Below are 25470 nucleotides of genomic sequence, written 5' to 3'. Positions count from 1 at the left end.
ATATTTGAATAGATAGGTAGACATGGGAGAAAAATCCGTAGAAGGCGAAATCAGTCCACCTGCTTCCATCTAACCCCCGAAATTCAGTGTTTGCAAATGCATTAGTCATTATCCCTTGATTGATCACGCTACGAAACACAAACATTAACATTGCTGCATGATCACAAATAATAACAATTCCCATTAAAATAAATAAATAAATCAAGGCATGGGTAGACCTACCCTCCAACCATAACCGAACCAGGCGAAATTAATGTCGAACCACGACACTAAACAAAGCCTTCACCTACACACAACATCAATCTCATTCAATCACTCTCATTTTACCATTCTCCCCTCCCCCCTCCTCTGTTCCTTTCTCGCACGGATCATCCCGAAACAAAAATGAATGATGTATGCTCTATATATCTGGGCAAGGAAGATTAGATTTCTGGTCTTCCCTAGTAAGGTAGCTATTAAAAAGAAGGGTTGGTGGGCGGCACCACCACCCCTCATGGCCGTAGCAGTCAAGATGGCAGAAAGAAATTCTCGTTTTATGACGATATAGTGCAAAATAATCAACAGATTACCTTTTCCGAGAGGTAAAATGACGATATATTTCCTTTCCTATCCAATCCAACAACTGTTACCGCATAGGAAAATAGATCATAGATAGAGGCTTGGAGGGTGTCACGTCATCATCAGATTTACTCTCCACATTGTTTATATCGACTTTGAATGGGATTTGAGTAAAACTTTGATAGAGGATAATAATTAATAACTAATAAAAACGTATGCTTATATTTTATGAATGTCCACTGCAATTATAATTTTTAAATATTTAAAATTATTTTTTTTAAAATCATAAAATCGTTGTAACTTTTTTATTTTTATTTTGTTTAACAGCTATAACTCTTTAATTTCCTAAGAATTTTTTTATTTTTTTAAATATTATAACAACTTTTTAATTTCTAATTTATTTCCTATCAAACTGTTACATGTTAGTAATATATATATATATATATTATGTATCTTTACGGTCAAAGCATGACTGAAAAAACCTATGTATTATTTTTGTGTGTTTGCAAGGTATGCTAATATTTCATTTCGATCTTTATTATTGAATTTTAAAAGATAACTTTATATTAATAAAATATTTATAAAAACAGTATTTGTACATGTATCAAGAGTTATATTTTTTATTCTTCTTTGTATTTGATTACAATAGATTCAACCTGGTCCATTAAAATGGTCCGACAATTTATCAAGAGTATATCTTGAAAAAGAAAGAGAGAATGGAAGGTGGATGGAACTAAAATAAATATGGAGGGAGGGGGTCAGGTATGGGGAGTGGAAGGGCAGGCACCACGTGCCGGGTAGCAATAAAAGCCGTTACACCTTATGAAGGTCCACCTCTCTAACTCAAACCTACCCTCCTGTAAATTTCCTCTATTAATTAATTAATAAACTCCATGTTTTTTTTTTCCTCGCATTTTTAAGATGGGTCTAATGTCACCTGGCAATATAAAAAGATGACATACATTGCATATCCCGCGAACTGTAACACAAAATCACATTTCTCCCGTTCCCTCTCTCTCTCTCTCTCTCTCTCTCGTCCTAATCTCACCCCTCGATGCTTGAGTCGAGTTGAATTTGATCCCAGCTTCTCAGATTCCAGCAGGTTCGTTTCCATCCTTCTTTCTTTTGGTTCACTTGAAATGTCAACTTAGCGAGGCTTAATGGGTGGGTTTTGTTTGATGTGTGAATTCGAGGGACTCTAATTTATCTACTCTTTTTTTTTTGGGTTTAAGGAGTGGTTTTCTTAAGCAAAACCTTTTGTCTATCTGTTATCATTGTTTCTAAGATCTTGCATCCGTGAACGTGATACACTCTACTAAGGTCTTGTTTGGTTGCTTATAACTAGAACTGGAACATGATGGGAACTGGGGTTCTATTTTAGTTAGTTGCTTAAACGCGAGCAATTGTTCGTGACGTCACGGAATGAGACAGTCTGACTCTATGATTGAGCTGTTTAGTTGATGTGTTCATATTTACCTTCAGATTCACTTTGTTTCTTCATGTTTGTCAACTGCTCTTGATTCAATCTGAAGAGAACCAACCAGAGTAAATAAATTTCTTAAGAGATGATACTGTCGATTCCATGAGCTATACAGTTAACATATTCCTTTTCTGGTGCAGCATGTCAGAAGCACAAAGGAGACCGCCTATAACCTTGGCTGTTGGGCGTGGGAATGGGTACATAAATGGGATAGCTTCAATAAGGAGCCCTGCTACAATATCCCTTGTGGATCATTTCTGCCGTTCCCTTGGAGGAAAGAAGCCAATACATAGTATTTTAGTTGCAAACAATGGAATGGCAGCTGTCAAGTTTATGCGTAGCATTAGGACATGGGCTTATGAAACATTTGGTACGGATAAAGCTATCCTGTTGGTGGCTATGGCTACTCCAGAAGATATGAGAATCAATGCAGAACATATCAGAATAGCCGATCAGTTTGTGGAAGTTCCCGGTGGAACAAACAATAATAACTATGCCAATGTGCAGCTCATTGTAGAGGTGTGTACTCTGAACTCAATCCATTTTTGTGCATTCAAGTTATTTTGTTGTTTCAGTTAAAAGTAGAAAAAAGCATTAGAAGGCAACTGAATTGGCATTCAAGTTATAATGGCGTGTTTAGTCTGGCAGCGGCCGTTATGTCACCTATTTTGAGAAAAAGCTTTGTTCAGTGTTGGTAATTTTCAATTTCGCTGACTGAAATTATTGAAGTCTGCTTTTAATTGGATAGAAAAGGTGAACTTGATTAGTCAATGAATTGTACGATAGAGGTGAGAAATATAATCTCGCAAAGTCTCTCTTCCTTCAAGTATCTCAGAACATCAAGAAGATCTATCAGCAACTATGGAATTTGCTCTTATTCTTACTTAGCTATCCTTTATCCTATCCATTTCTGGTTTATTTAAGGATATTAGTTTGTTAATAAATAAAATTGAGTACTTATTTCACTTGTGATTTTTTTTTTGACAAAATGTAATTTGCACTTGCCAGATGGCAGAGATAACTCATGTCGATGCAGTTTGGCCTGGTTGGGGTCATGCTTCTGAGAACCCTGAGCTTCCAGATGCACTGAATGCAAAGGGGATTGTATTTCTTGGCCCCCCGGCTACATCAATGGCAGCATTGGGAGATAAGATTGGTTCATCCTTGATTGCTCAAGCAGCTGATGTTCCTACCCTACCATGGAGTGGTTCTCATGTAATTATCTCTCACAAGACATAGTGTGATTTTGTTTTCAGGGTTATTCCATGTCTAAGATACTCTACTTCTGTTTTGCAGGTGAAACTTTCTCCACAAAGTTGCTTGGTTACTATCCCAGATGAGATATATAGGGAAGCATGTGTATATACAACAGAGGAAGCAATTGCTAGCTGTCAAGTTGTCGGTTACCCTGCAATGATAAAGGCATCATGGGGTGGTGGTGGTAAAGGCATAAGAAAGGTATGCTTCATGCATGGCTGTATTGTGATTTCTATTTTAGAATGATTCACTTATGGAATATATTATTCTAACTTTCCCTGTGTATTGTTCATACTTCTCAATTGTTAAAAAGCATGACTAATCGTGTTGCCTATTAGGTCTCTTGGAATGGACACTGGGATATGCTATGTATATCACTTATTGAACTAGCTTGTATATTTTCTAGGTTCATAATGACGATGAAGTCAGGGCACTGTTCAAGCAAGTTCAGGGTGAAGTCCCAGGCTCACCGATATTTATTATGAAGGTTGCTTCTCAGGTTAGATTATCAACCGTCTTCTAATTTGAACAGATTCCTTTCATAGTTACCACAAAGATCTTATTCTGATGATCTACTTCAAATTTGTTTCTTAGAGTCGACATTTAGAAGTCCAGTTACTATGTGATCATTATGGAAATGTAGCAGCATTGCATAGCCGCGATTGCAGCATTCAGAGGCGGCACCAGAAAGTAGGTTTCTTTATTAGATGTAACCTTAAATTTGGCCTACGTAACTGTCTATTTGGTTTCTTATTTTTGTCATCATCATCATAAAATACAATGTAACAGCCATACCATCATCTCTGAGTAGTGTGTCCTAAGATCTGACAGTCTGGCATGCTGATGTTTGTTAAATAGATAATTGAGGAGGGTCCAATTACTGTTGCGCCAGTGGACACGGTCAAAAAACTAGAACAGGCAGCACGAAGGTTAGCAAAATGTGTGAATTATGTGGGAGCAGCCACCGTTGAGTATTTGTATAGCATGGAGACCGGCGAGTATTACTTCTTAGAACTCAACCCTCGGTTACAGGTATGCATACTTTTTAAGACCTAAGTTTAGGCTGGTTTCGCCCTCACTAACTGTCATTTCATGTTGTCATTTTTCATTCTTGTTGGATTTTTCTGGTGCTTAAAATGTTTTAATCCAAGAATGCATTTGATGAGTATATGGAAGCATATTAAGCTAGCTGGTAACCAGAACACTCTGAAAAGTTTTCCTTTCTCGAGCTAAAGTCTTTTAGGACTACCATGATCTTCTTGAAAGGACTTGCTTGCATGATGATAATAAACTTGCTTTGGTCGTGTAATTATGTTTTAAGGCATGAATAAACATATCGGGTAGCATCTTCTTACCTCATTTCTGCACAATTCATCTAATCTACTAGCAAAATGGCCCACTCATTGCGCAATTCAAACGTTGGATTTTTCTAAATACCTTTAGAATAATTTCAATGTAGGTGGAGCACCCTGTCACCGAGTGGATTGCTGAAATAAATCTGCCAGCAGCCCAGGTTGCAGTGGGGATGGGTATTCCTCTCTGGCAAATTGCTGGTATGACACTAATGGATCCACAATTTCATCAAGGCCTTTTTCCTTAGCCATTGAATTTATGTTTTTTGCTATTTTTATTTAATTAGAGATAAGGAGATTTTATGGAATGGAGCATGGCGGAGGTTATGATGCATGGAGGAAAACTTCATTGGTTGCAACCCCTTTTGATTTTGACAAGGCTGAGTCCATAAGACCAAAAGGTCATTGTGTAGCTGTGCGTGTGACGAGTGAGGATCCAGATGATGGTTTTAAGCCTACGAGTGGAAAAGTACAGGTATGGCTCTTGGGGTCTTTACCATTCCCGCTTGAAGCTCATTAACTTGTCATACACCCATATTGAATTACATGGCCTTGTAACAGGAACTAAGTTTTAAAAGCAAGCCAAATGTGTGGGCTTACTTCTCTGTTAAGGTAGTTTTTATTGTCTGTCTTTTGATTTTTTTTTTTTACTATTTTTGTTGACAGAACCTTGGTTTTTCTAACTTAGTGATTTGGGTTATCATCTGCAGTCTGGAGGAGGCATTCATGAATTCTCAGATTCTCAATTTGGTAAGCATCACCTATCAACTGAAGAAATTAAATAAAGTAGGTGCAAGTTGATGAGTAACTGCAATCAACTTTCTTTCACAACTTCATTTGATTCTCTGCAATACAATCAAATGAAATAAACTGGTTGTTGCAAGAGGTCCAATGCCTTATTCTTCAACTTAGCCAAAATGGTTTTAGGTCTCTGTGAGCTTTGCATGTTGAAATCTGAAAAAAAGCAGTTTTAATTTCTTTTGAAGTGCACAGAGTTGCTAATGGAAATTCTCTGTAATATTTTTTTTTGAATTGGAATGTGTAATTGCAAAATTATTTGAGACGTTAAACATACTGATTTTCTTTACCTTGCCCTGTATATCTTGTTACGACAGAGATTGATGTTAGATTTTTAATCTGCAACAGTAATATTTCCCATCAATTTTGTCTACATTTTTGTTTCCTGCAGTTCATTGAGTGTTTGCCAAACTTTTCCTCAGGACATGTTTTTGCATTTGGGGAATCTAGAGCTTTGGCTATAGCAAATATGGTCCTTGGACTTAAAGAAATTCAAATCCGTGGAGAAATCCGTACAAATGTTGACTACACAATTGACCTTTTACATGTAAACTTTTCACCCGTTGATAATTCATTTCTGCTGATGTTCCCTTTCTTCACAGAAATTGATAAAAGAGATGCTCCAGAAAAAAACAAACTGACATAGATTAAATGCTTTACAGGCTTCAGATTACAGAGATAATAAAATCCACACAGGTTGGTTGGACAGTAGGATTGCGATGCGGGTTAGAGCAGAGAGACCCCCATGGTATCTCTCTGTTGTCGGAGGGGCTCTGTATGTAAGTAGCAGCCCATTGAAATGAAAACAGTAATCATAATATCATGTTTGGCTATGTTTTTATCTTGCACTTATGTTTGAAATTCTGTTTGCTTCAGAAAGCATCTGCTAGCAGCGCAGCTGTAGTTTCTGATTATATAGGTTATCTGGAAAAGGGGCAAATCCCTCCCAAGGTACATTGATGAAGCATAGTTATATCAGTACCTGTTGTTTCTTCACTTGATGTTTATCGATGTTAACATTTGCCAGTCGTGTTTACAGCACATATCTCTTGTTAACTCTCAAGTTTCACTGAACATTGAAGGAAGCAAATACACGGTACTTGATTGTTATACATTTTATATTATTCTTTTTTTTTCCCTTTTTTTGCCCATCTAGAATTTTTGAAGATTCGTGCCTCATGGGCTCATATAACATGCATCATTCACATTTTGAAAAACTAGATTGACATGGTTAGAGAGGGACCGGGCAGCTATAAATTGAGGATGAACAAATCAGAGCTTGAAGTAGAGATACATACTTTACGTGATGGAGGTCTACTGATGCAGGCAAGCATTCATTTTCATGGCCTTGTGAATGTTGCATTGTTGCTTATGGCACTCTCTACGTACTTATTTTCCTTAATATGTTTTTGACACCTCAATTAAACTTATTGATTCCACTTTGTTACAGCTGGATGGGAACAGCCATGTGATATATGCAGAAGAAGAAGCAGCTGGAACACGCCTCCTCATCGATGGAAGGACTTGCTTGTTACAGAATGATCATGATCCATCAAAATTAATGGCAGAGACACCATGCAAGTTGCTGAGATATTTGGTTTTGGATGGTAGTCATATTGATGCAGACATGCCATATGTCGAGGTTGAAGTTATGAAAATGTGCATGCCTCTTCTTTCACCTGCTTCTGGATTGATTCAGTTCAAAATGTCCGAAGGTCAAGCAATGCAGGTAAATAATATTCCCTTTTAGAAATTTAATTTCTCAGTTTTGGTATGAATTTAAGAAAAAGAATTTTCGTGTAGGCTGGTGAGCTTATAGCAAGGCTTGATCTTGATGATCCTTCAGCTGTACGAAAGGCTGAACCTTTTCATGGGAGCTTCCCGGTGCTGGGCCCTCCAACTGCTATTTCTGGAAAAGTTCATCAAAGATGTGCTGCAAGCCTAAATGCAGCCCGGATGATTCTTGCTGGTTATGATCATAATATTGACGAAGCAAGTATTCTCTCACTGTTTTGCAATTTCTATTTGAAGCTCAAACCTTATCGTGAATCATTAGTCTCTTTCAACTTCATTTGCGTTGCACTTTAAGTTATCGCTTCATAAACTTGTAAATACCATATGCCTGCAATCATTTTACATTAATCCCTTTTTCTTAAGAGTTTATGTTTCATCAACAACGATGACAGGTAGTGCAAAACTTGCTTATTTGTCTTGATAGTCCTGAACTCCCTTTCCTCCAATGGCAAGAGTGCTTGGCTGTTCTTGCAAACCGCCTTCCAAAAGATCTTAGAACTGAGGTGAGTAGTTATCATGTGGCTTTGATATCCATTATCATGCCCATAAATCTGTCTGGATTCACTCTAATATCTGATTTTGTTTTGGTGTAATTTTTTCAGTTGGAAGCTACTTACAGAGAGTTTGAGGGGGTTTCAAGCTCCTTGAATATTGACTTCCCTGCCAAATTATTGAAGGGCGTGCTTGAGGTGATTTCCTTTTTTCATGTTCCTTGTTTTGTAACCCTTTTTGCTCCTCTTCCTTAATGTGCTCAATACACTTGGACTACGGACATTTTTTCTGCAGGCCCATTTATCCTCTTGTCCAGAAAAAGAAAAAGGAGCTCAGGAAAGGCTCGTTGAACCTTTGATGAGTCTAGTGAAGTCTTATGAGGGTGGAAGAGAGAGCCATGCCCGTGTTATTGTTCAGTCACTTTTTGAAGAGTATTTATCCGTTGAAGAGTTATTTAGTGATAACATCCAGGTTAGTGTGTTCAAACGAAACACAAGTCTTTCTATGGAATTGGTCTTCTAAGTTGAGAATCTTGTCCTGATAACTTGGGATTGCTAGCACCAATCTTTATATCTTCCTGATTCCTGAATAAGCATCATGATTCAATTACATCCTGATTCCTGAATAATCATCATGCTTCAATTAGAGTACAAGATTGTTCTTTTATTTGTTCAGTTCAAGCTTTAAGTTATGACTTTCCTCTTTTCTTTAATCTTTGGAGTCGGTCTTGTTTTAATTTCTTTCCTTTGTATTGTTCTGTTATTCCTTCCACGTTTTAAAGCATCTTAATTGGTGGCTCCCTCTTTTGGAGAACACTAATTTAACAGACAGTAACTTCATCCATTCTCTTTGTTTTCCTTCCCATTATCCTTTTTTTTAAGTGATCAATATCTGTGTTCTTGACAATAACTGCACAAACACCTCTCATTGTGCTTGCCTGCTATTCTTAATTTCTGGTTTAAAATCATAAGGCACAACAGTTGAATTTCTGTCAGAACTTTCAGTGGACTTGGAGCTTGGTCCCCACTCCTATACTTTAGCTTACATTTTAATAATTTTTTGCTTGCAAGCAAAAATCATCAGGAATTGCTAGGTGACTCCACAATAAAGTCTTCTTTAATGTACTATTATCTTTTAATTCCTTAATTTTTTTCCCTGCCTGTATCTTTCTCCAGGCTGATGTGATTGAACGTCTTCGACTTCAATATAAGAAAGATCTATTGAAGGTTGTTGACATTGTGCTTTCTCATCAGGTATCACATTTAAGTTGTGCTCGGCTGGATTGCCTCTTGTTTCTTTTAGTTTTCTATTGAAATATTTCAACTGATACTTTATAAATGGGCTTGCAGGGGGTCAGAAGTAAAAATAAGCTGATACTATGCCTCATGGAACAACTGGTTTATCCCAACCCTGCTGCATATAGGGACAAACTAATCCGCTTCTCTCAACTTAACCACACAAATTATTCCGAGGTTGACTGCTAGACCTGTTTAGTTGTGCACAAATGTTTTTTATTTTTATTATTATTTTTTATCTCTGTTTTTTTTATTTGTTTTCTGTTTTTTTTTTTTTTTGAAAATCAGTCTTAACTTCATCACAGGAAGAGAATTTCCTCCATGTCATTTTCTAATAGTCATTGGTTGTTTTCGTTTCTCAATTTTAGATCATTATCAATGTTGTATATGCAGCTCGCACTAAAGGCAAGTCAGCTACTAGAACAAACCAAACTGAGTGAACTTCGTTCCACCATTGCTAGAAGCCTTTCTGAATTGGAGATGTTCACGGAGGATGGTGAAAACATGGATACTCCTAAGAGGAAAAGTGCAATTAATGAACGAATGGAGGATCTTGTTAGTGCTCCTTTAGCTGTTGAAGATGCCCTTGTGGGTCTATTTGATCATGGCGACCACACCCTTCAAAGAAGAGTGGTGGAAACTTATGTCCGTAGGCTATACCAGGTACCATATCACTAACTCTTACAACTTTCTGTTATTACTTTTACAACTTTCTGTTTGTTATTCTTCTGGACGAAATTAACATTCTTTTGCCTTCCATCAGCCCTATCTTGTGAAGGGGAGTGTCAGGATGCAGTGGCACAGATCTGGTCTTATTGCTTCATGGGAGTTCTTGGAAGAACACATTGAGAGAAATAATGGTTCTGGAGATCAAACATCAGATAAACCACTGGTTGAAAAGCACTGTGAGCAAAAATGGGGAGCTATGGTTATTATTAAATCTCTTCAATTTTTGCCAGCTATCATTAGTGCTGCATTACGGGAGACAGTGCATGACCCTCATGAAACAATTTCAAATGGATCTTTAGAACCAACTAGCTTTGGAAATATGATGCACATTGCATTGGTGGGAATCAACAATCCGATGAGTCTACTTCAGGATAGGTATAGTGGTTGTTTCATGTTTCCTTTCCATAGTTTTCATTATATGATGCTTATTGCATTGATAACCTTTTATTATACATCCCACCGTGGTATGTTTTTCATTTAGAATCTAAAGGCTAGTTCCACTTTGAAAATCATTAAAGAACTTGTTAAATTCAGGCAGGTCTGATTTAAATTTGTGTATAGCACCAATCATTGCAAGTCCTATTTTGGGAATAAAGCAGTTACTAAGTTTCTACAGTACTTGAGAGGGAAACTAAAGAAACACACAATTTTCTTCAGGTTAATATCCTGAGGAGTACTCCCTTCATTTAACCTAGCCCTTTATTGGCATTTGCTCATGATTCTTTGCAGTGGCGATGAGGACCAGGCTCAGGAGAGAATTAACAAATTAGCCAAAATACTCAAGGAGCAAGAGGTGGGCTCCAGTTTACACAGTGCTGGTGTTGGTGTTATTAGTTGCATTATACAGAGAGATGAAGGGCGCGCTCCTATGAGGCATTCCTTTCACTGGTCAGCAGAAAAGCTTTATTATGCAGAAGAGCCTCTGTTGCGTCACCTAGAACCTCCACTGTCCATCTACCTTGAATTGGTTTGTCTGTATACTCTTTGTTTTAATTAAGGAAAGAAGAGATCAATTTACATCCTTTGATCTGAATTTTATCACAATTTGTTTTTATACAGGACAAGCTTAAAGGCTATGAAAATATACAATATACTCCATCCCGGGACCGACAATGGCATTTGTACACTGTTGTAGACAAGCCAGTGCCAATTCGGAGAATGTTTCTTAGAACACTTGTAAGGCAGACAACAATGAATGAAGGATTTACTGCATATCAAGGGCTGGGAATGGAAACAGCTCGTACCCATTGGGCTGTTTCCTTTACTTCAAAGAGCATTTTGAGGTCATTGGTGGCTGCAATGGAAGAATTGGAGCTTAATGCGCATAATACTACGGTCAAATCTGACCATGCTCATATGTACCTTTGTATCTTACGTGAGCAGCAAATAGATGATCTTGTGCCATACCCAAAGTAACTTTTTCCTATGCTCTTGTTAAGTTTTATGTTCTCTTGCAAGAAGTCAGTGGACCTTTTGTATGCTTCTCATATTTGAGATATTGTCACCAGGAAAGTTGAAATCGACGCTGAGCAAGAAGAAGTAGCAGTAGAGGCAATCTTGGAAGGGTTGGCTAGGGAAATCCATGCATTTGTTGGTGTGAGAATGCATAGACTCGGCGTCTGCGAGTGGGAAGTGAAGCTCTGGATGGCGTCATCTGGACAGGCAAATGGTGCTTGGAGGGTTGTCGTTGCAAATGTGACTGGTCACACATGCGCTGTGCATGTAAGTATATATATCATCTGTTGCATGTCCTGAAGGTAGTATATTTCAGAAGACAACCCTTGGTTAAACTAATATTAGGGGTGAGCATCAGTTCATTCGGGTCACTTTTCACCCGAGAAAACACTACCATACCGAGTTTGCAAAAACTGGAATTTTCAAAAAGAACTCGACTGACAACTAAAAATTGACTGTTCTTGGGTTGATTCTGTATGGTTATTTTTTAGCCCAAACTGTAAATCGCATTTTTTAAAGGGTAATTATGGATAGGCCCTTTTTTTTCTGAAACACTGAATTGGCCCATACCAGGGTTAGGTTGCTGGCCCAAATCTGCCCCCAGCTTAAATTTAAATTTCATAAAACTCATGGAAACATTGAATTGAATTATCGAATCAATAAATATTATGAAAGTTTCAAATCAAACCTACCCAACATACTTGAGAAATCAACCTATTTGGTTTCTTTAGTTTGATCCAGTTAAATAATCCAGTTATTCCAATTGGTTTGCTTACCCCTAGTTAACCATAAGTTTGTTGATTTGTCATTTGGTTATCCTGGGCTATAACCGGCATAACCCATAGTTTTCAGATGAAATAATGGCTATATTTGGTTTGTTTAGTTTGGGATATTGAGTTTTGAGTGTGGGAATCTTTATCGCTGCTGTTGCAAGTCAGCAAATTTTGGGTTTAGCACCAATATAGTTATGGTGTGAAAATTGCCACCATGGTAACTTTTGGGGTATTATTCAAACAATGTATTGGATTTGGTTCCTGCACCAGTTTAAAACATCTAGTTTTCATGGAAAAGGATCCCAGTTTCATGGTGTTTGATGTGACGATGGCTCATTCTCCAACTTGCTCCTGTAATTCTTTTCACTCGTTTATATAATTTACTTTCATCTGAAAAATAACTAGCTGGTGATATAATATTCAGATATACCGGGAATTAGAGGATACTAGCAAGCACAGAGTGGTGTACCATTCAATCTCTGTACAGGGTCCTCTGCATCTTGTACCAGTAAATGCACACTATCAACCGTTGGGAGCTCTTGATCGAAAACGTCTAATGGCAAGGAAAAGCAGCACCACTTACTGCTATGATTTTCCATTGGTGAGTCCTGCATTATGTACTTGAAAACAACAGAAGTTATTTTTTTGGCACAAAAATAACTGATGGGTCAAATTATGTTGCTGACATATTTTTTTGTTCTCAGGCTTTTGAGACAGTCTTGGAACAAATATGGGCATCCCAATTCCCGGGCATGGAAAAACCTGAGGGTAAAGTTCTAAAGGTGACAGAGCTCATATTTGCTAATGAAAATGGTAGCTGGGGCACACCTCTTATTTCCACACAGCGTCCAGCTGGGCTCAATGATTTTGGCATGGTAGCTTGGTGCATGGAAATACTAACTCCTGAGTTCCCTTTAGGAAGGACTATTTTGGTAGTAGCAAATGACGTGACCTTCAAAGCAGGTTCTTTTGGTCAAAGAGAGGATGCATTCTTTCTTGCAGTGACTGATCTTGCCTGCAATAAGAAAATTCCACTTATTTATTTGGCAGCAAATTCAGGTGCCCGTATTGGGGTTGCTGATGAAGTCAAATCCTGCTTTAAAGTTGGTTGGTCAGATGAACTTTTCCCTGATCGTGGCTTTCAGTATGTATATTTAAGTCCTTTGGATCATGCTCGGATCAGATCATCAGTGATAGCACATGAGTTGAAGCTGGAGAATGGAGAAACAAGATGGGTGATCGATGCCATTGTGGGGAAGGAGGATGGCCTGGGGGTAGAGAATTTATCTGGAAGTGGGGCCATTGCCAGTGCATATTCTAGGGCATACAAAGAAACCTTTACCTTAACTTATGTGACTGGCAGAACTGTAGGAATTGGTGCCTATCTTACTCGGCTTGGAATGCGTTGTATACAGAGGCTTGATCAGCCTATTATTTTGACTGGTTTTTCTGCTTTAAACAAGCTTCTTGGTCGTGAGGTGTACAGCTCGCACATGCAACTTGGTGGACCTAAAATTATGGCAACCAACGGGGTAGTTCATCTTACTGTCTCGGATGATCTTGAAGGGGTATCAGCTATTTTCAAGTGGCTAAGCTGTGTTCCTCATCGTGTGGGTGGTGCACTTCCCATTTCAAGTCCATTAGATTCTCCAGAAAGACCTGTGGATTACTTCCCAGAGAATTCATGTGACCCTCGAGCTGCTATTTGTGGTATTTTTGATGGCAGTGGGAAGTGGCTGGGTGGTATTTTTGACAAGGATAGCTTTGTTGAGACACTGGAAGGCTGGGCAAGGACAGTTGTGACAGGACGGGCGAAGCTTGGAGGAATCCCTGTTGGAATAGTCGCTGTTGAGACACAGACGGTTATGCAAGTGATCCCTGCTGACCCAGGACAGCTTGATTCCCATGAGAGGGTTGTTCCTCAGGCTGGGCAAGTATGGTTTCCAGATTCTGCAACCAAAACAGCTCAGGCAATATTTGATTTCAATAGAGAAGAGCTCCCGCTTTTCATTTTAGCCAACTGGAGAGGCTTTTCTGGTGGGCAGAGAGACCTTTTTGAAGGTATCCTCCAGGCAGGTGCAACCATAGTTGAGAACCTTAGAAATTACAAACAACCTGTTTTTGTGTATATTCCCATGATGGGCGAGCTTCGCGGTGGGGCATGGGCTGTTCTTGATAGTAAGATCAATTCAGATCACATTGAAATGTATGCAGATCGAACAGCTAAAGGTAATGTCCTTGAGCCAGAAGGAATGATTGAGATCAAATTCAGGACAAAGGATCTGCTTGAGTGCATGGGTAGGCTTGATCAACAGCTGATCAATTTGAAGTTGAAACTTCAGGAAGCCAGGAGCAGTGCACCATATGGAATGGCTGATTCTCTCCAACAGCAGATAAAAACTCGTGAAAAGCAGCTTTTGCCTGTCTACACTCAGATAGCCACAAAATTTGCCGAGCTTCATGATTCTTCTCTAAGAATGGAGGCAAAAGGTGTGATAAGAGAAGTTGTGGACTGGGCTAGATCGCGCCATTTCTTCTGTGGAAGGTTGCGTAGGAGAATTGCTGAGTGTTTGCTGATCAAGGATGTGATAGATGCAGCAGGTCAGCAGCTGACACATAAATCTGCAATGGACATGATCAAAATTTGGTTCTTGAATTCAGATACTGCAAGAGGGAGAGAAGATGCTTGGGTGGATGATGAAGCATTCTTTGCATGGAAGGATGATTCAGGAAATTATGAAGCCAAGCTACAAGAGTTGCGGGTCCAGAAGGTATTGCTTCAGTTAACAAGCGTTGGTGAATCTATGTCAGATTTGAAAGCTCTACCACAAGGTCTTGCTGCCCTTCTAAGCAAGGTAAAATCATTGTACATTCTTTGCTTTACCTTCATAAATATTATTCTTGTTGTCCAGTCCAGAGGTGATGTGATGCTTTATTATATTTAATGCAGGTGGAACCATCAAGCAGAGAACATTTGGTTGATGAACTTCGTAAAGTGCTTAGTTGATTGCCAAGTTTGTTCTTCGCCAGCAAAGATGGTCCTGCACCCATTACTTGGTATTTCTTACTCTGTAATATGTACAACTCTGATAAGAAACATATTAGTAGAAGCATTTTAAACATCTGCCCTGCCCTGCCCTGCCACTGGGATCTACAAGCTACTTATGCCAATGTAATATTGCCAGTTAAGCTGATCATCGCTGTATATTGGAGGAGTCAGTCGGTCAGTCAGTCTTGAGACACAATTATAGCTTTCATGCAATTGTACATTTCAGTCCAGTAGGGAAATAAATTTCTTCGATGAGAGAGAGGTTCGCCAGCAGCACTAGTAGCCATAAATTAGCCAATGCCTCTTCCATTAGTAGTGTGATTGTTTTTGTAATAATGATGTTTAAGAAGGTATTTAATCGTTCTATTTTCATTTAATGAATGAAAATCATTAGTTCCATCCTTATCTTCCTTGTGCTCCGTCTTCTTTTCTGGTAGTAAATTCCGACTGTGTGCGCGCTTGACGTTGCTCAAATGATGTTATAGTATTGGCCTTTTCTGCACGGTGCCATGTTAGATGCTGCTGGAAAGTGCCATGGTTACGTTGGCTTTTTTGGCCTCACTGTTTAATTAATGTGTGATGAAAGATTATTTTTTAAAAATAAAAATAAAATGACAAATTGCTCGTCAAATATTGGCGAATCTCGTTCTGTAATAGGCACCTTTTTCTCTTTGATATTCAGACTGATTGCTTTATTATCTTAACAGACATCGCAATGTGCAGGCAAATTAGAGGTTAAAGATAATCAAGTATCACAAACACTACCCGAGTGACTACTTTACCTTAATTTTTTTTTCTATGAGCATCATAAAGGAGGTAGAATGGCATGGCTTGACTATTTCTTCGTCGTCCCATGCTTCAGTTTTTCTTTCTTCTCCCTTTCCTTTCTTTTCAATTCTTCGTGTTTCCTCTTCTCCTTCTCTTTCTTCCTTTTCATCTCCTCCTCCTCTTCCCACATCTTCTCCTTCTCTTTGTCTTCTCTCCTTCTCCTCTCTTCCCTTTCTTTTCTCTCGCTTTCTTCTCTTTTCCTTTTCTCCTTCTCTCTGGCGTTCTTTCCCCCTTCTTTCCTTTCTTTCTCCTTCTCCTTTGCTTTACGTCTCTTCTCTTTCTCCTTCAGCTCCTTCTCTGTCAGTTTTCTTTTGATAGTGAAACACATTTTGGGCAAAGCCTGTAAACTCCCTTGCCAATATAAATAACCTTTTGGTTTCTGCTTTGTTGTTTCAAGCCGCCCTATTTACTCATGTCCAACACCCCCATGTTTGTCATTATTGTTAAACTGCTGCCGCCTTTTGCCGGCCAAAGACGATTATTATCGAATAAAGTTGCAATGGAAGATGCAAACATATAATGGTGGTGGTGTTACCCCAATATCTTAGGCGTCCCCCCCACCCTCATGCAGAAACATTCCACGGGCGACCTGTCTGCCGCTATATCCACTGACTACGTAATATTTTGATACTCCAAACTACTTTTTCAGCTTTTGATTACTAAAACGATTATATTTCCAAAACTATATATATGGTTATTGGATGGGCTGTCAACCTAACTCCATAGTTGTCACACCCAGCCTAACCTAATCAAGATCTTGAGTCGTCACTGATTTGTGAACCAACCCGCTAGGTTAACAAGTTAGATACAATTAATTAATTACCTTAATAAATGGAAGTTTAGTTTAGTTTTTTCTTATTTTTTAAGTCAACTTTTTTACTCAACCAAATCTTAATCGGATTTGACCAAGTTAACTGGGTAAACCAGGTTTTGATTCTACTGGTATAGTTACAAACCCAGCAAAGATTAGGCCACAGATCACTAGGTTTCTAAGTCGGCCCACCAGGTTAGACCAACAATGCCTACCACATATTTTATCCCATTCTTTTCATAGTTCTCCAACCATGGGTACTATGCTGCAACAGAAGTGAAAGTATTAAGTTTTACTAATGGTTTAAAACAATGGACGATCAAGAAAACCCAAAAGCCCACGTGCACCTTTAAGTCACTATTACCAAAGTTATCTTCCATGTTTTTCTTGAGGGAGAAATCACGTTCATTATAATGGAGAAATGAAACACTTAACAAAAACATGTGCAATTTCAGTACTCTTCTAACAAGAAACTAGCGAGGAAATGAAAAATATGCGACACAAGTTTTCGTATTTTAGACAAGTCTAAAAGCAGTAAAAGAACCATCTATTTACCGATACAGAATTTACCAAAAATGTTTGACAAAATCTCTTCAGAGATGTTTTCTCCACTTATCTGTCCGAGAGCCAATGCAGCATCCCTCAAATCAATAGTCCAAAAATCCAGGGGCATTTCCTCCTCAATTGAAGATTTCAACCTTACAAGAGCCTCCTTCATCCGCACAAGCTGTTCACATTGTCTCTGATATTTGATTGTTAAATTGCACAGATTCAGTTCAATGCATATTAACTCATGATTTGAGTCAAACTCAGAACTAAAGCCAACGATTGGATTGTAGTTATTACAAATAAGAACACAAAGCAATGCAGAACCGACAACCAAAACAAGAAAGAGAAAATCACAGTGACAGGTAGCTTACATGGTTGACAGTCCATTTGAGTCCCCCCGCAGGAATTTTGTTAAGACCCACAATCTCTGAAATTGCCATCTCTAAATCTTGAATTCCTTGACCAGTAATAGCACAGGTGAAAACATGCTTACTAAAAGAACCACCACCCCTATCAACCCATTCCGAACACAAGGACAGAGAACAGTCTATTTTGTTAACTACAAGGATCATTGGTGTAAAAGAGCCAACTGATTTCTGTATTTCCAAAAGCAAAGGAACAAGTTATAACTCCATCTGAAGTTCAACGCATTAAAAGTGGAAAAATGGAGAAGCACCAACTCAAGAAAAGGATACTACCGACATTTAAAATAGTGTTTGTGTGTGCGTGGGTGGTGGGCACATGTGTTTGTGAGAGAGAGAAAGAGAGAGGTAGCCTGTAAGACCTTCTTAGATACAATCCTATTCAAAAGTTCGGTGTCTTCTGGTGTCCATCCATCAAGAGCACTAACTGTCATAACAATGACATCAGCACCCAGGGCAACTGCTTCAGATCTTTCTACACCTTTAAGCAAAACAACAAAAGAAACCCAGGTATCCATTCATTCAATAATATGTGCACAAATATGTTTGCAACTGGTAAGACATCAACAGAATCATGACATAGTTATCAGGTAAATTTACCAATCTTCTCGACAACATCATCAGTCACCCTGATCCCAGCAGTATCAAGAAGGATCACAGGGATGCCACCAACTGTAATACTGGCTTCAACAATGTCACGGGTGGTTCCAGCAATTTCTGTAACTATTGCCCGCTCACTCTGCACGCTAAATTGAAACATGGAACTCAAAAGATGTCGATTCTGTTTATACTTAAGAAGGGAAACATCATGACAAAACAACTACGATGGCATTGTGTCAAATGACACCTTAAACTCAAACTTTTTTTTATTGCTAAGGTAAGGATGGATGCCCAGAGCTAGAATTATAAGAAAGTGGTTTTTGCAACATACTTTGCTCCATGCGTTAAGGAGGCTGGACTTCCCAACATTAGGACGGCCAACAATTGCTATCTGCCAGATTTCAAAAGAAGAATGTCACCAAATCAAAATCATAAACATCATCGACCGTTATTGTATCTATTGACTTAGTCTTTGCACATACATATGAAGATTTTCAGTATAACTGAGCCAAATCCACTTAAATAAGAAAACATGCATGAAGCCCACTTTCAGATATTTAATTTTTAAAGTTCATTATGCCAATAGCAACTTTGATAACTTAAACTGTAAGCCAAAAAAGACAATCTGGCTGGCAACCTTGTATTAGCAATTTATCACCACGAAACAAAGCAGATTTTGCAATTTCTTGAGCATTATGCAAATTACAAAGCAATGATAAAGTAACAAGCCTGCTAGTTGTAGATTATGCGTGTAATCTGCTAGTAAACGATAACTTGAGCAATGCAAGGCAACCACAGTTAGAAAGTTGTCATGCCGATACCTGTAATCCAGATTGCAAAAGCTTGTCGTAATTGGCTGTCTTGAGTGCATTCTCCACATTTTCTGACATGGAATGTATTTTATCCATGATTAAATTCAAATCTAGTGGCGGCATCTCATCATCAAAGTCTAAACGAGCTTCAATCTCAGTAAGCAGCTCAATGCATTGCGTTCTTAGTGATTTGACCAAAGAAGCAAAGCCTCCCTGTCAAAGAAATTGTTTCAGGGCTGCTAGCCATGCTTTCAACAAAGCCTCACATGATCGATGTAAATAAGAACTCCTAATTACTTGAAGGTCAGAGGTAGGATTAAATTGTGAAGACAAATGGATGATAAATTGAGTGCTTTAAAGAACACATACCTGAATTCCAGCGAGGGCTGCATCTGCAGCAGCCACGGATTTGGATGATATAAGCTTTCCAACATTTTCAGCTTGCGAAAGGTCCAGCCGGCCATTTAGAAATGCACGTAGAGTGAACTCACCTGAAAGAGAGAAACGAAAAAGAGTTGACCACTTTGGCAATGCACATTAAGGGCGGTCAATGTCGTCGAAAGCCATAGATTTGTCTTGCCAAAATTCATATGTCCAAGAACAAGATCAAATAAGAAGGCAACCTGGTTCTGCAAGCCTGGCTCCAGCTTCTATACAAGCTCTCAGCACACGACGAAGACAGACTTCAGTCCCGTGACACTGAAGCTCAACCACATCTTCTCTAGTGTAAGACCTTGGAGCCAACATGGGTACAGCTAAAACCTGAAATAAGTAAGAAACCAACATAAAACCCTTTTTTTAAGGAAGAAGGACCAAGACCGTGGGCTAACCAAAACAACCAGGCCATAAAAACAACAAATTTGACATTCAATCATTCAATTAAAAATAAAAATAAAACTATCAGAAAAAACTCCCATCAATCCAGTTTGCAAAAATAAAAATCCCGCAGGAAAAAATTGCATTTTTTTCGCCAATTCATGAGTTATGATTACTCAGCTAAGTTCCAAGAGCATTGATGACGATCCCTTTTCAACATTTTAAGCACTTACAAAGAACCATGGAAAAACAAGCATACCTCATCAACTACATTCCCTTGATGATCCAAAACCACCCCGTAATCTACGACATGACTGGTAGGCTTCCACACACAAAATCCTTTTTTCTTCTTTTTTCTCATTGGTTTAAACACACGTGCAGCAATCTCGACGGCAGATGGACCAGATAACCTGACAATCCCCACGGAAGCAGGTGGGCCACCCACGGAGGTTACAATGGCTGCAATAGTGGTAGATATCGACTTGTCGTCAGTACCATTTAGGCCCATAAAGCGCTGGTCTTGACCATTGAGAAGTAAAGTGGTTTTTGAATTGAGAGAGGCATGGGGTTTCGGAAGGGTTTTGTGCTTGGCGAGAAAGGAAAGATTTTTAACAGTAGGTTCTTGGAAGAGTGGTGAGAGGGAAGGGTTTAGGGTTTTAGGTTTGAAGAAATGGGTGATGATAGTGCGAAATACAGGGAGAAGAGCCATGGCGTTTACTGAGGAAGTATGAGTTGTGGGGGGGGGGGGGGGGGGGGGGGGATAGGATTGGATAGGGTGCTCCTATTTATATGGGCCTGGGTTCATTTCAATTGTGCTCGGCAGCCTATTGAAATATCTCCTTGTATTTCTGATTTCCCTGATTGCTAAGGCCCATTCTCCCAAATCTCTCTCTGTTTTCACATCCCTTCTATTTTTCTTTTAAAAAAATTACATCAAAAATTTTTTTTATATTTTTTTTCCAAATTTTCTCCACTAGTTCCCTGCAAAACCCTCAATCCTCCCCCTTCCATGTCTTGAAACAATTGCAAGATACATTATAGATAATGGGTGATTTTATGGTAACTTGTTGATTTATAATGATGTTACTATCAACCCCGAAATTAAGAACTACAAATGCAGGGGACTGTCGTGCTTGTATTTCAACCTCCTGGTTAACAATGGCAAGGTGGTAAAGACATGATTGCAGAAGGGTTCTTGACAATGGAGATGCCATTTCATAGGTATCCTACTGGAGTGATTGCTTTAATTAAGTTATATAATTTTTTGTAAGTTTAGATACGCATCTAAACTAAGACGATGTTGTTATAATTTTAGAAGATATATTACAAATATTCTAATTGCATGAATGACGATCAATAAAGTCTCAAGAACAAATGCATTCATTATTGATAACAACAAAAGTTTCATTACGTTAAAGTGTTTCAACAAATAAATATCCTTCTTTTTTTTAATTTAATTATAATTATTTTTATTATTAGTATGCATGCTAGGACTTTGATTTTATATCAATTGCAAATTTGAATATATAAATGCTTAATATGTATGCTAATATTCTTTTATTATATTTATGTTGAAAGTATGTGTGACATGAGCTTTATTTTGTAAGTTTATAGATTTAAAATTGTATGTATTTTAGGCATTTCTTTAATATTTTTTTTATGTTTTGAATGATCTTATTATGATAAACGATACATCAATGCTCATTAGTCTAATATATTTATAACTTTGAAAAACATTCTCAAAGCTTTGTTTTTATATTAGACTTTGCTTATATGATCATGTTTTTTTTGCTTAACATGCTTAAATATTTTATGATGATATGATACATGCTAAAAAGAACTTTAAGTTTTTAATGTATTGAATTTATCTTGCATAGTTTAGATTTTTTTTATTTATTAAGTTGCTTTATTACAAGTTTTATTTTTTTGTATTACCAGTTTACTTTTTAGCTGAAATATTTATTTATAAATATTATTGGCTATTGTTTTTATAATTTATATCATGTTTTTAGCTTGAGAATTGATTTTTCCAACTAATATTGCTTCAGCAAGTACTAATTTGATAGCGAGGATTCCACCATCACTTTTTATCATGCATAACGAGAAATCTGAAAAGTTCAATGGATTAAACTTTAACCGGTGACAATATAAAATGTTAATTTTTCCCCACCTCGAACTTGGTTAAGTTCTTGTAGAAAAAAGTGCTAAAGTTGTTAAATAATGAATTCAATTTCATTAGTGTGATAGCTTTGGATGTGTGGAATAATAGTAATTTCATGCGTAATAACTATATTTTAAATGTATTAAACAATATATAATATGATGTGTATTGTTCAATTAAGAGTGCAAAAACATTTTGAAAAACTTTAGACAAAAACATCAACGTTAAAATTGTTGTTATGAAAAGGTTCATAGTTAGTAAATTCTTAAATCTCAAAATGGTTTTTCAGATAAATAAATTTGTACTTTTTAAAAATAAAATAAGAGCTATCTTGGTGAAAAGTGATGGTAATGGTTACAATCCATTAAACTTTTCATAAGAGAAGGATATCTTGGTGACTTTTATCGCCAAGATAAATGAAATTTTGGAACATAATTTACCAAATGATGTTTTGTATTCTTCACTTTTATCGCTTTTTGTTACATTTATCTTCTTATGAAGTTAAATTTCAACTTCATTCTTGTAATGTTTAAATATTTCAAGAACTTTATCTTTGCTTCTAAGCAAATAAATATAACAATACATTGTTCAATCATCTATAAATGTAATATAATATTTTTTTCTATTTCTAGTTTGCATAAACTTTAAATCACCGATATCTTAGTAATTAAGTTTAGAGGTTCACAATTTATTTTAATTGTTTGAAAAGAAAGTTTTGTGAGTTTTGATTCTATATAAATTTCACATTTATGATTTTTTTTTATAAAAAATCATACTTGGTAATAATAATTCATAGTCTATTAACCTTCGCATAAAATTATAATTCACGTGACCTAACTTCTCATGCCACACATCACAAGACTCAAGCAAATAAGAAGAAGAAATAATCTTATATATATTTTAATCATTGGTTACAATGATCATTACATATTTTTTTTTTTGTGTTTGGGCTTAATTTGATTTTATTTTTGTTTTTCAAGGGGAGGAAGACTTGTTGTCCACCTTTTATATATATTTCTTTTTAAAAAACAGGCAACATATCGCTATTTAATCTAGTTTCAGGCGATCAAAGAATCACTAAAAATACAGGCTTTTTTTGTCCGTAAAAAAACTCAATTTTCAAACGTCTTTGACCCAAAGTATCTAGAAAACATCCTCCACACCTTGACAAACCCATTCATGACCTCAAATAACCTAAAAAAAAGCATAAAAACCCAAAATCAACCTAAAAATAAAAAAAACTTTACAAGCTCATATCTATCATTACAAGCGATGGGAATGGAAAAAAACACATCGGTGAATTGTTTTTTTTTCATGGCTATAATCAATGTCAACTAGACTTTCTCTTTACATCTAGAATTCTACCACTCTCTCTCTCTCTCTCTCTCTCTCTCTCTCTCTTTTCTATGAAACTAGGGACTAAAAAATAAGAAAAACAGAGTTTTATACCACAATTGAATTTTTAAAAGACTGAAGGATCAAAAAGTTATATTTTAAAAAGTAAGAGGACCAAAACGGATGTTTCCATTGATTTTTGAAATTACCACCCATTGTGCCTGCCCTTTTTATTTTGGTCTTTTTTTTTTTTTTTAATTTTGCCCCCTCTTACCAAATTTACTTCAATTGTTTTTTAATTTGGTTTTATAAGGGTAAAAAATAACAATTTTTAGAGAAAAAAGAAAGAAGCATTGTGGCAATCCAAAGTGGCTTATGTCTTATGAATAATGGCACGGTGAAAAATGTTTTTACCATGCCTTTTTAAGGTTATCCATAAGTAGTCCAATTTTCACCATGTGACATGTGTGAGATTAAAAGTTAATTTTAATGAAAAAAAATAAAAAAACATGTGAGCATTGTTAATTTTTTTAAAAAAATAATAAAAAATTCAAATAAAAATTGAAAACTTGATTCTTGTGTTTAATAAAAATAATTGATAATCATATGTTTCAATCAATATTAAAAAAAAACCATCAATGATAACTAGAGATTGAATTGGAAAGTTAAGGGATATAAGAAGATCAATAAATATGATATTGTGCCACTTCATGCTTTTAATTCTTTTTAATTTAGTTATGTGCCATTTTTTAGAAAAATAAATTTAAAAATAAATTAAAATAAAAAAATTAAATTGTGTTAGAGTTGGCCTGATGTGACCCGTTCAATCTAGCAGATCCAAACACAACATGGTTGTTCTGTCCAAAACTCGATATGACTCAAAAAATGTTTCAAAACACCTTGTTTAATTTATTTTAAAAAATAATTTTAAGACAATAATGTTTTTGATCGACCCGAGCTCACTTGCTAAACTTGCCACACGAGTCATGGATCCAGTTGGATTTAATAATTTTATTTATTGGAATCAATTTTCTAATTTACTAAAGCCATGACAAAACAAGCACGAAAAAAAAAAGTAATTGTAGAAAAATTTATAAAAAATATTATAAAAGATGCATAAAAAAAACATCTATTAATATTATAAAAGCATGTTATAATCATATCAAAAACAAAGTAAATAACATCCCAAATATATTTTTAATTTATTTAATTAAATGAAATTGAGCGAAAAAATAAAAAGAACCAGTTTGAATTAAAAAAAATTTTGAATTCAAATTTAAATTTAAGAGGAAAAAACACTGAAGGTAAAAAAAAACGGATGTCTGGGCTGTAAATGGGCTAGTACACATGGCCATTAAAATAGTAGGAATCTTAACCTCAAAGCTGAAAAAAGTGACGGTGCATGAGATAATTAATAAATTTTATTAGTAATTTCTTAAACTGAAAAATCCAAATCCACAACTGACTAAAAAGATAAACATTTCTTCATCCAGGCTTTCTCTCATTTTTATATCTACCTTTTTTTAAATAAAAAATAATCAAGAAAGCAACATTAATGCTAATAATAATAAGAAAATAAAAAGAGAAGAGATTACGCTACCATGCAGCATGGAATCCTTTTCCACATCATCTTGCCATTTTATTTTTTATTTTAAAAAAGTCAGAATGAACGTGGCCTGGTTCTCGTCGAGGTTCTTAAAACCCAAAAAAAAAATAAAAAATAAAAAGCTCACTGTTGTAGTAGCCCCGCTTACCTCATTCAAAAACCTGCTCTCTGGAATTGGATGGTCACATGTCAATGTCCTTTTCCATATCAGACCCCACAAGTCTCTGCAATTTTTTCTACTGTTCAACACGTAACTCTTTCAGATTCTTGTCCGCCAATTATACTCTTCCTTTTAATTTTTTGGGCAACCGTTAAATTACGTCTCTTTACTTGATAGCTTCGTTTTGACTGCAACGAAAACAAATAACGTGCCGATTTCCTTTCCTTCGATTCCTCCTGTTTTTCTTGCTCTGCACGCATCAGAGTGTCACAACTCTAAAGCTTTAACAGTGAACGATCATGTCTACCACTTGTAAGGGTAAGAAGAGGGGTTGAAAA

At 36.7% G+C, this 25470-nt stretch overlaps 2 protein-coding genes across 3 annotated transcripts; one reads left to right on the top strand and one right to left on the bottom strand.

Moving 5' to 3' along the window:
• Nucleotides 1–1496: 1496 nt before the first annotated feature.
• Nucleotides 1497–15437, top strand: LOC7495140 (acetyl-CoA carboxylase 1). Of its 2 annotated transcripts, none has more exons than XM_006386332.3 (31): nucleotides 1497–1660; nucleotides 2179–2557; nucleotides 3047–3253; nucleotides 3335–3496; nucleotides 3702–3794; nucleotides 3890–3985; nucleotides 4154–4327; nucleotides 4755–4848; nucleotides 4935–5122; nucleotides 5209–5259; nucleotides 5358–5397; nucleotides 5868–5992; nucleotides 6108–6224; nucleotides 6322–6396; nucleotides 6485–6541; nucleotides 6667–6771; nucleotides 6896–7174; nucleotides 7249–7437; nucleotides 7632–7742; nucleotides 7842–7928; nucleotides 8026–8202; nucleotides 8907–8984; nucleotides 9081–9203; nucleotides 9420–9689; nucleotides 9790–10130; nucleotides 10485–10722; nucleotides 10815–11167; nucleotides 11264–11477; nucleotides 12408–12584; nucleotides 12688–14838; nucleotides 14934–15437. In XM_006386332.3, exons 1-31 carry the CDS (start codon nucleotides 1512–1514, stop codon nucleotides 14988–14990), a joined length of 6957 nt encoding a protein of 2318 aa, XP_006386394.3. In that variant the 5' UTR covers nucleotides 1497–1511; the 3' UTR covers nucleotides 14991–15437. The 2 variants fall into 2 exon arrangements, with proteins under 2 accessions (XP_006386394.3, XP_052306657.1); XM_052450697.1 differs by having other exon boundaries at nucleotides 7249–7441; nucleotides 7636–7742.
• Nucleotides 15438–17079: 1642 nt separating this feature from the next.
• LOC7495139 (uncharacterized) lies at nucleotides 17080–20607 on the bottom strand. The gene is made up of 9 exons (XM_002301001.4): nucleotides 20130–20607; nucleotides 19678–19816; nucleotides 19424–19545; nucleotides 19064–19267; nucleotides 18574–18633; nucleotides 18243–18381; nucleotides 18005–18123; nucleotides 17592–17816; nucleotides 17080–17413 (listed from the first exon to the last, which is right to left on the bottom strand). The coding sequence occupies exons 1-9, from the start codon at nucleotides 20577–20579 to the stop codon at nucleotides 17219–17221; spliced, it is 1653 nt and encodes a 550-aa protein (XP_002301037.4). The 5' UTR covers nucleotides 20580–20607; the 3' UTR covers nucleotides 17080–17218.
• Nucleotides 20608–25470: the final 4863 nt, after the last annotated feature.

Source organism: Populus trichocarpa, chromosome 2 (assembly GCF_000002775.5).
Source record: "Populus trichocarpa isolate Nisqually-1 chromosome 2, P.trichocarpa_v4.1, whole genome shotgun sequence".
Lineage (NCBI taxonomy): Eukaryota > Viridiplantae > Streptophyta > Magnoliopsida > Malpighiales > Salicaceae > Populus > Populus trichocarpa.
This window is presented reverse-complemented; position numbering and strand designations above follow the sequence as displayed.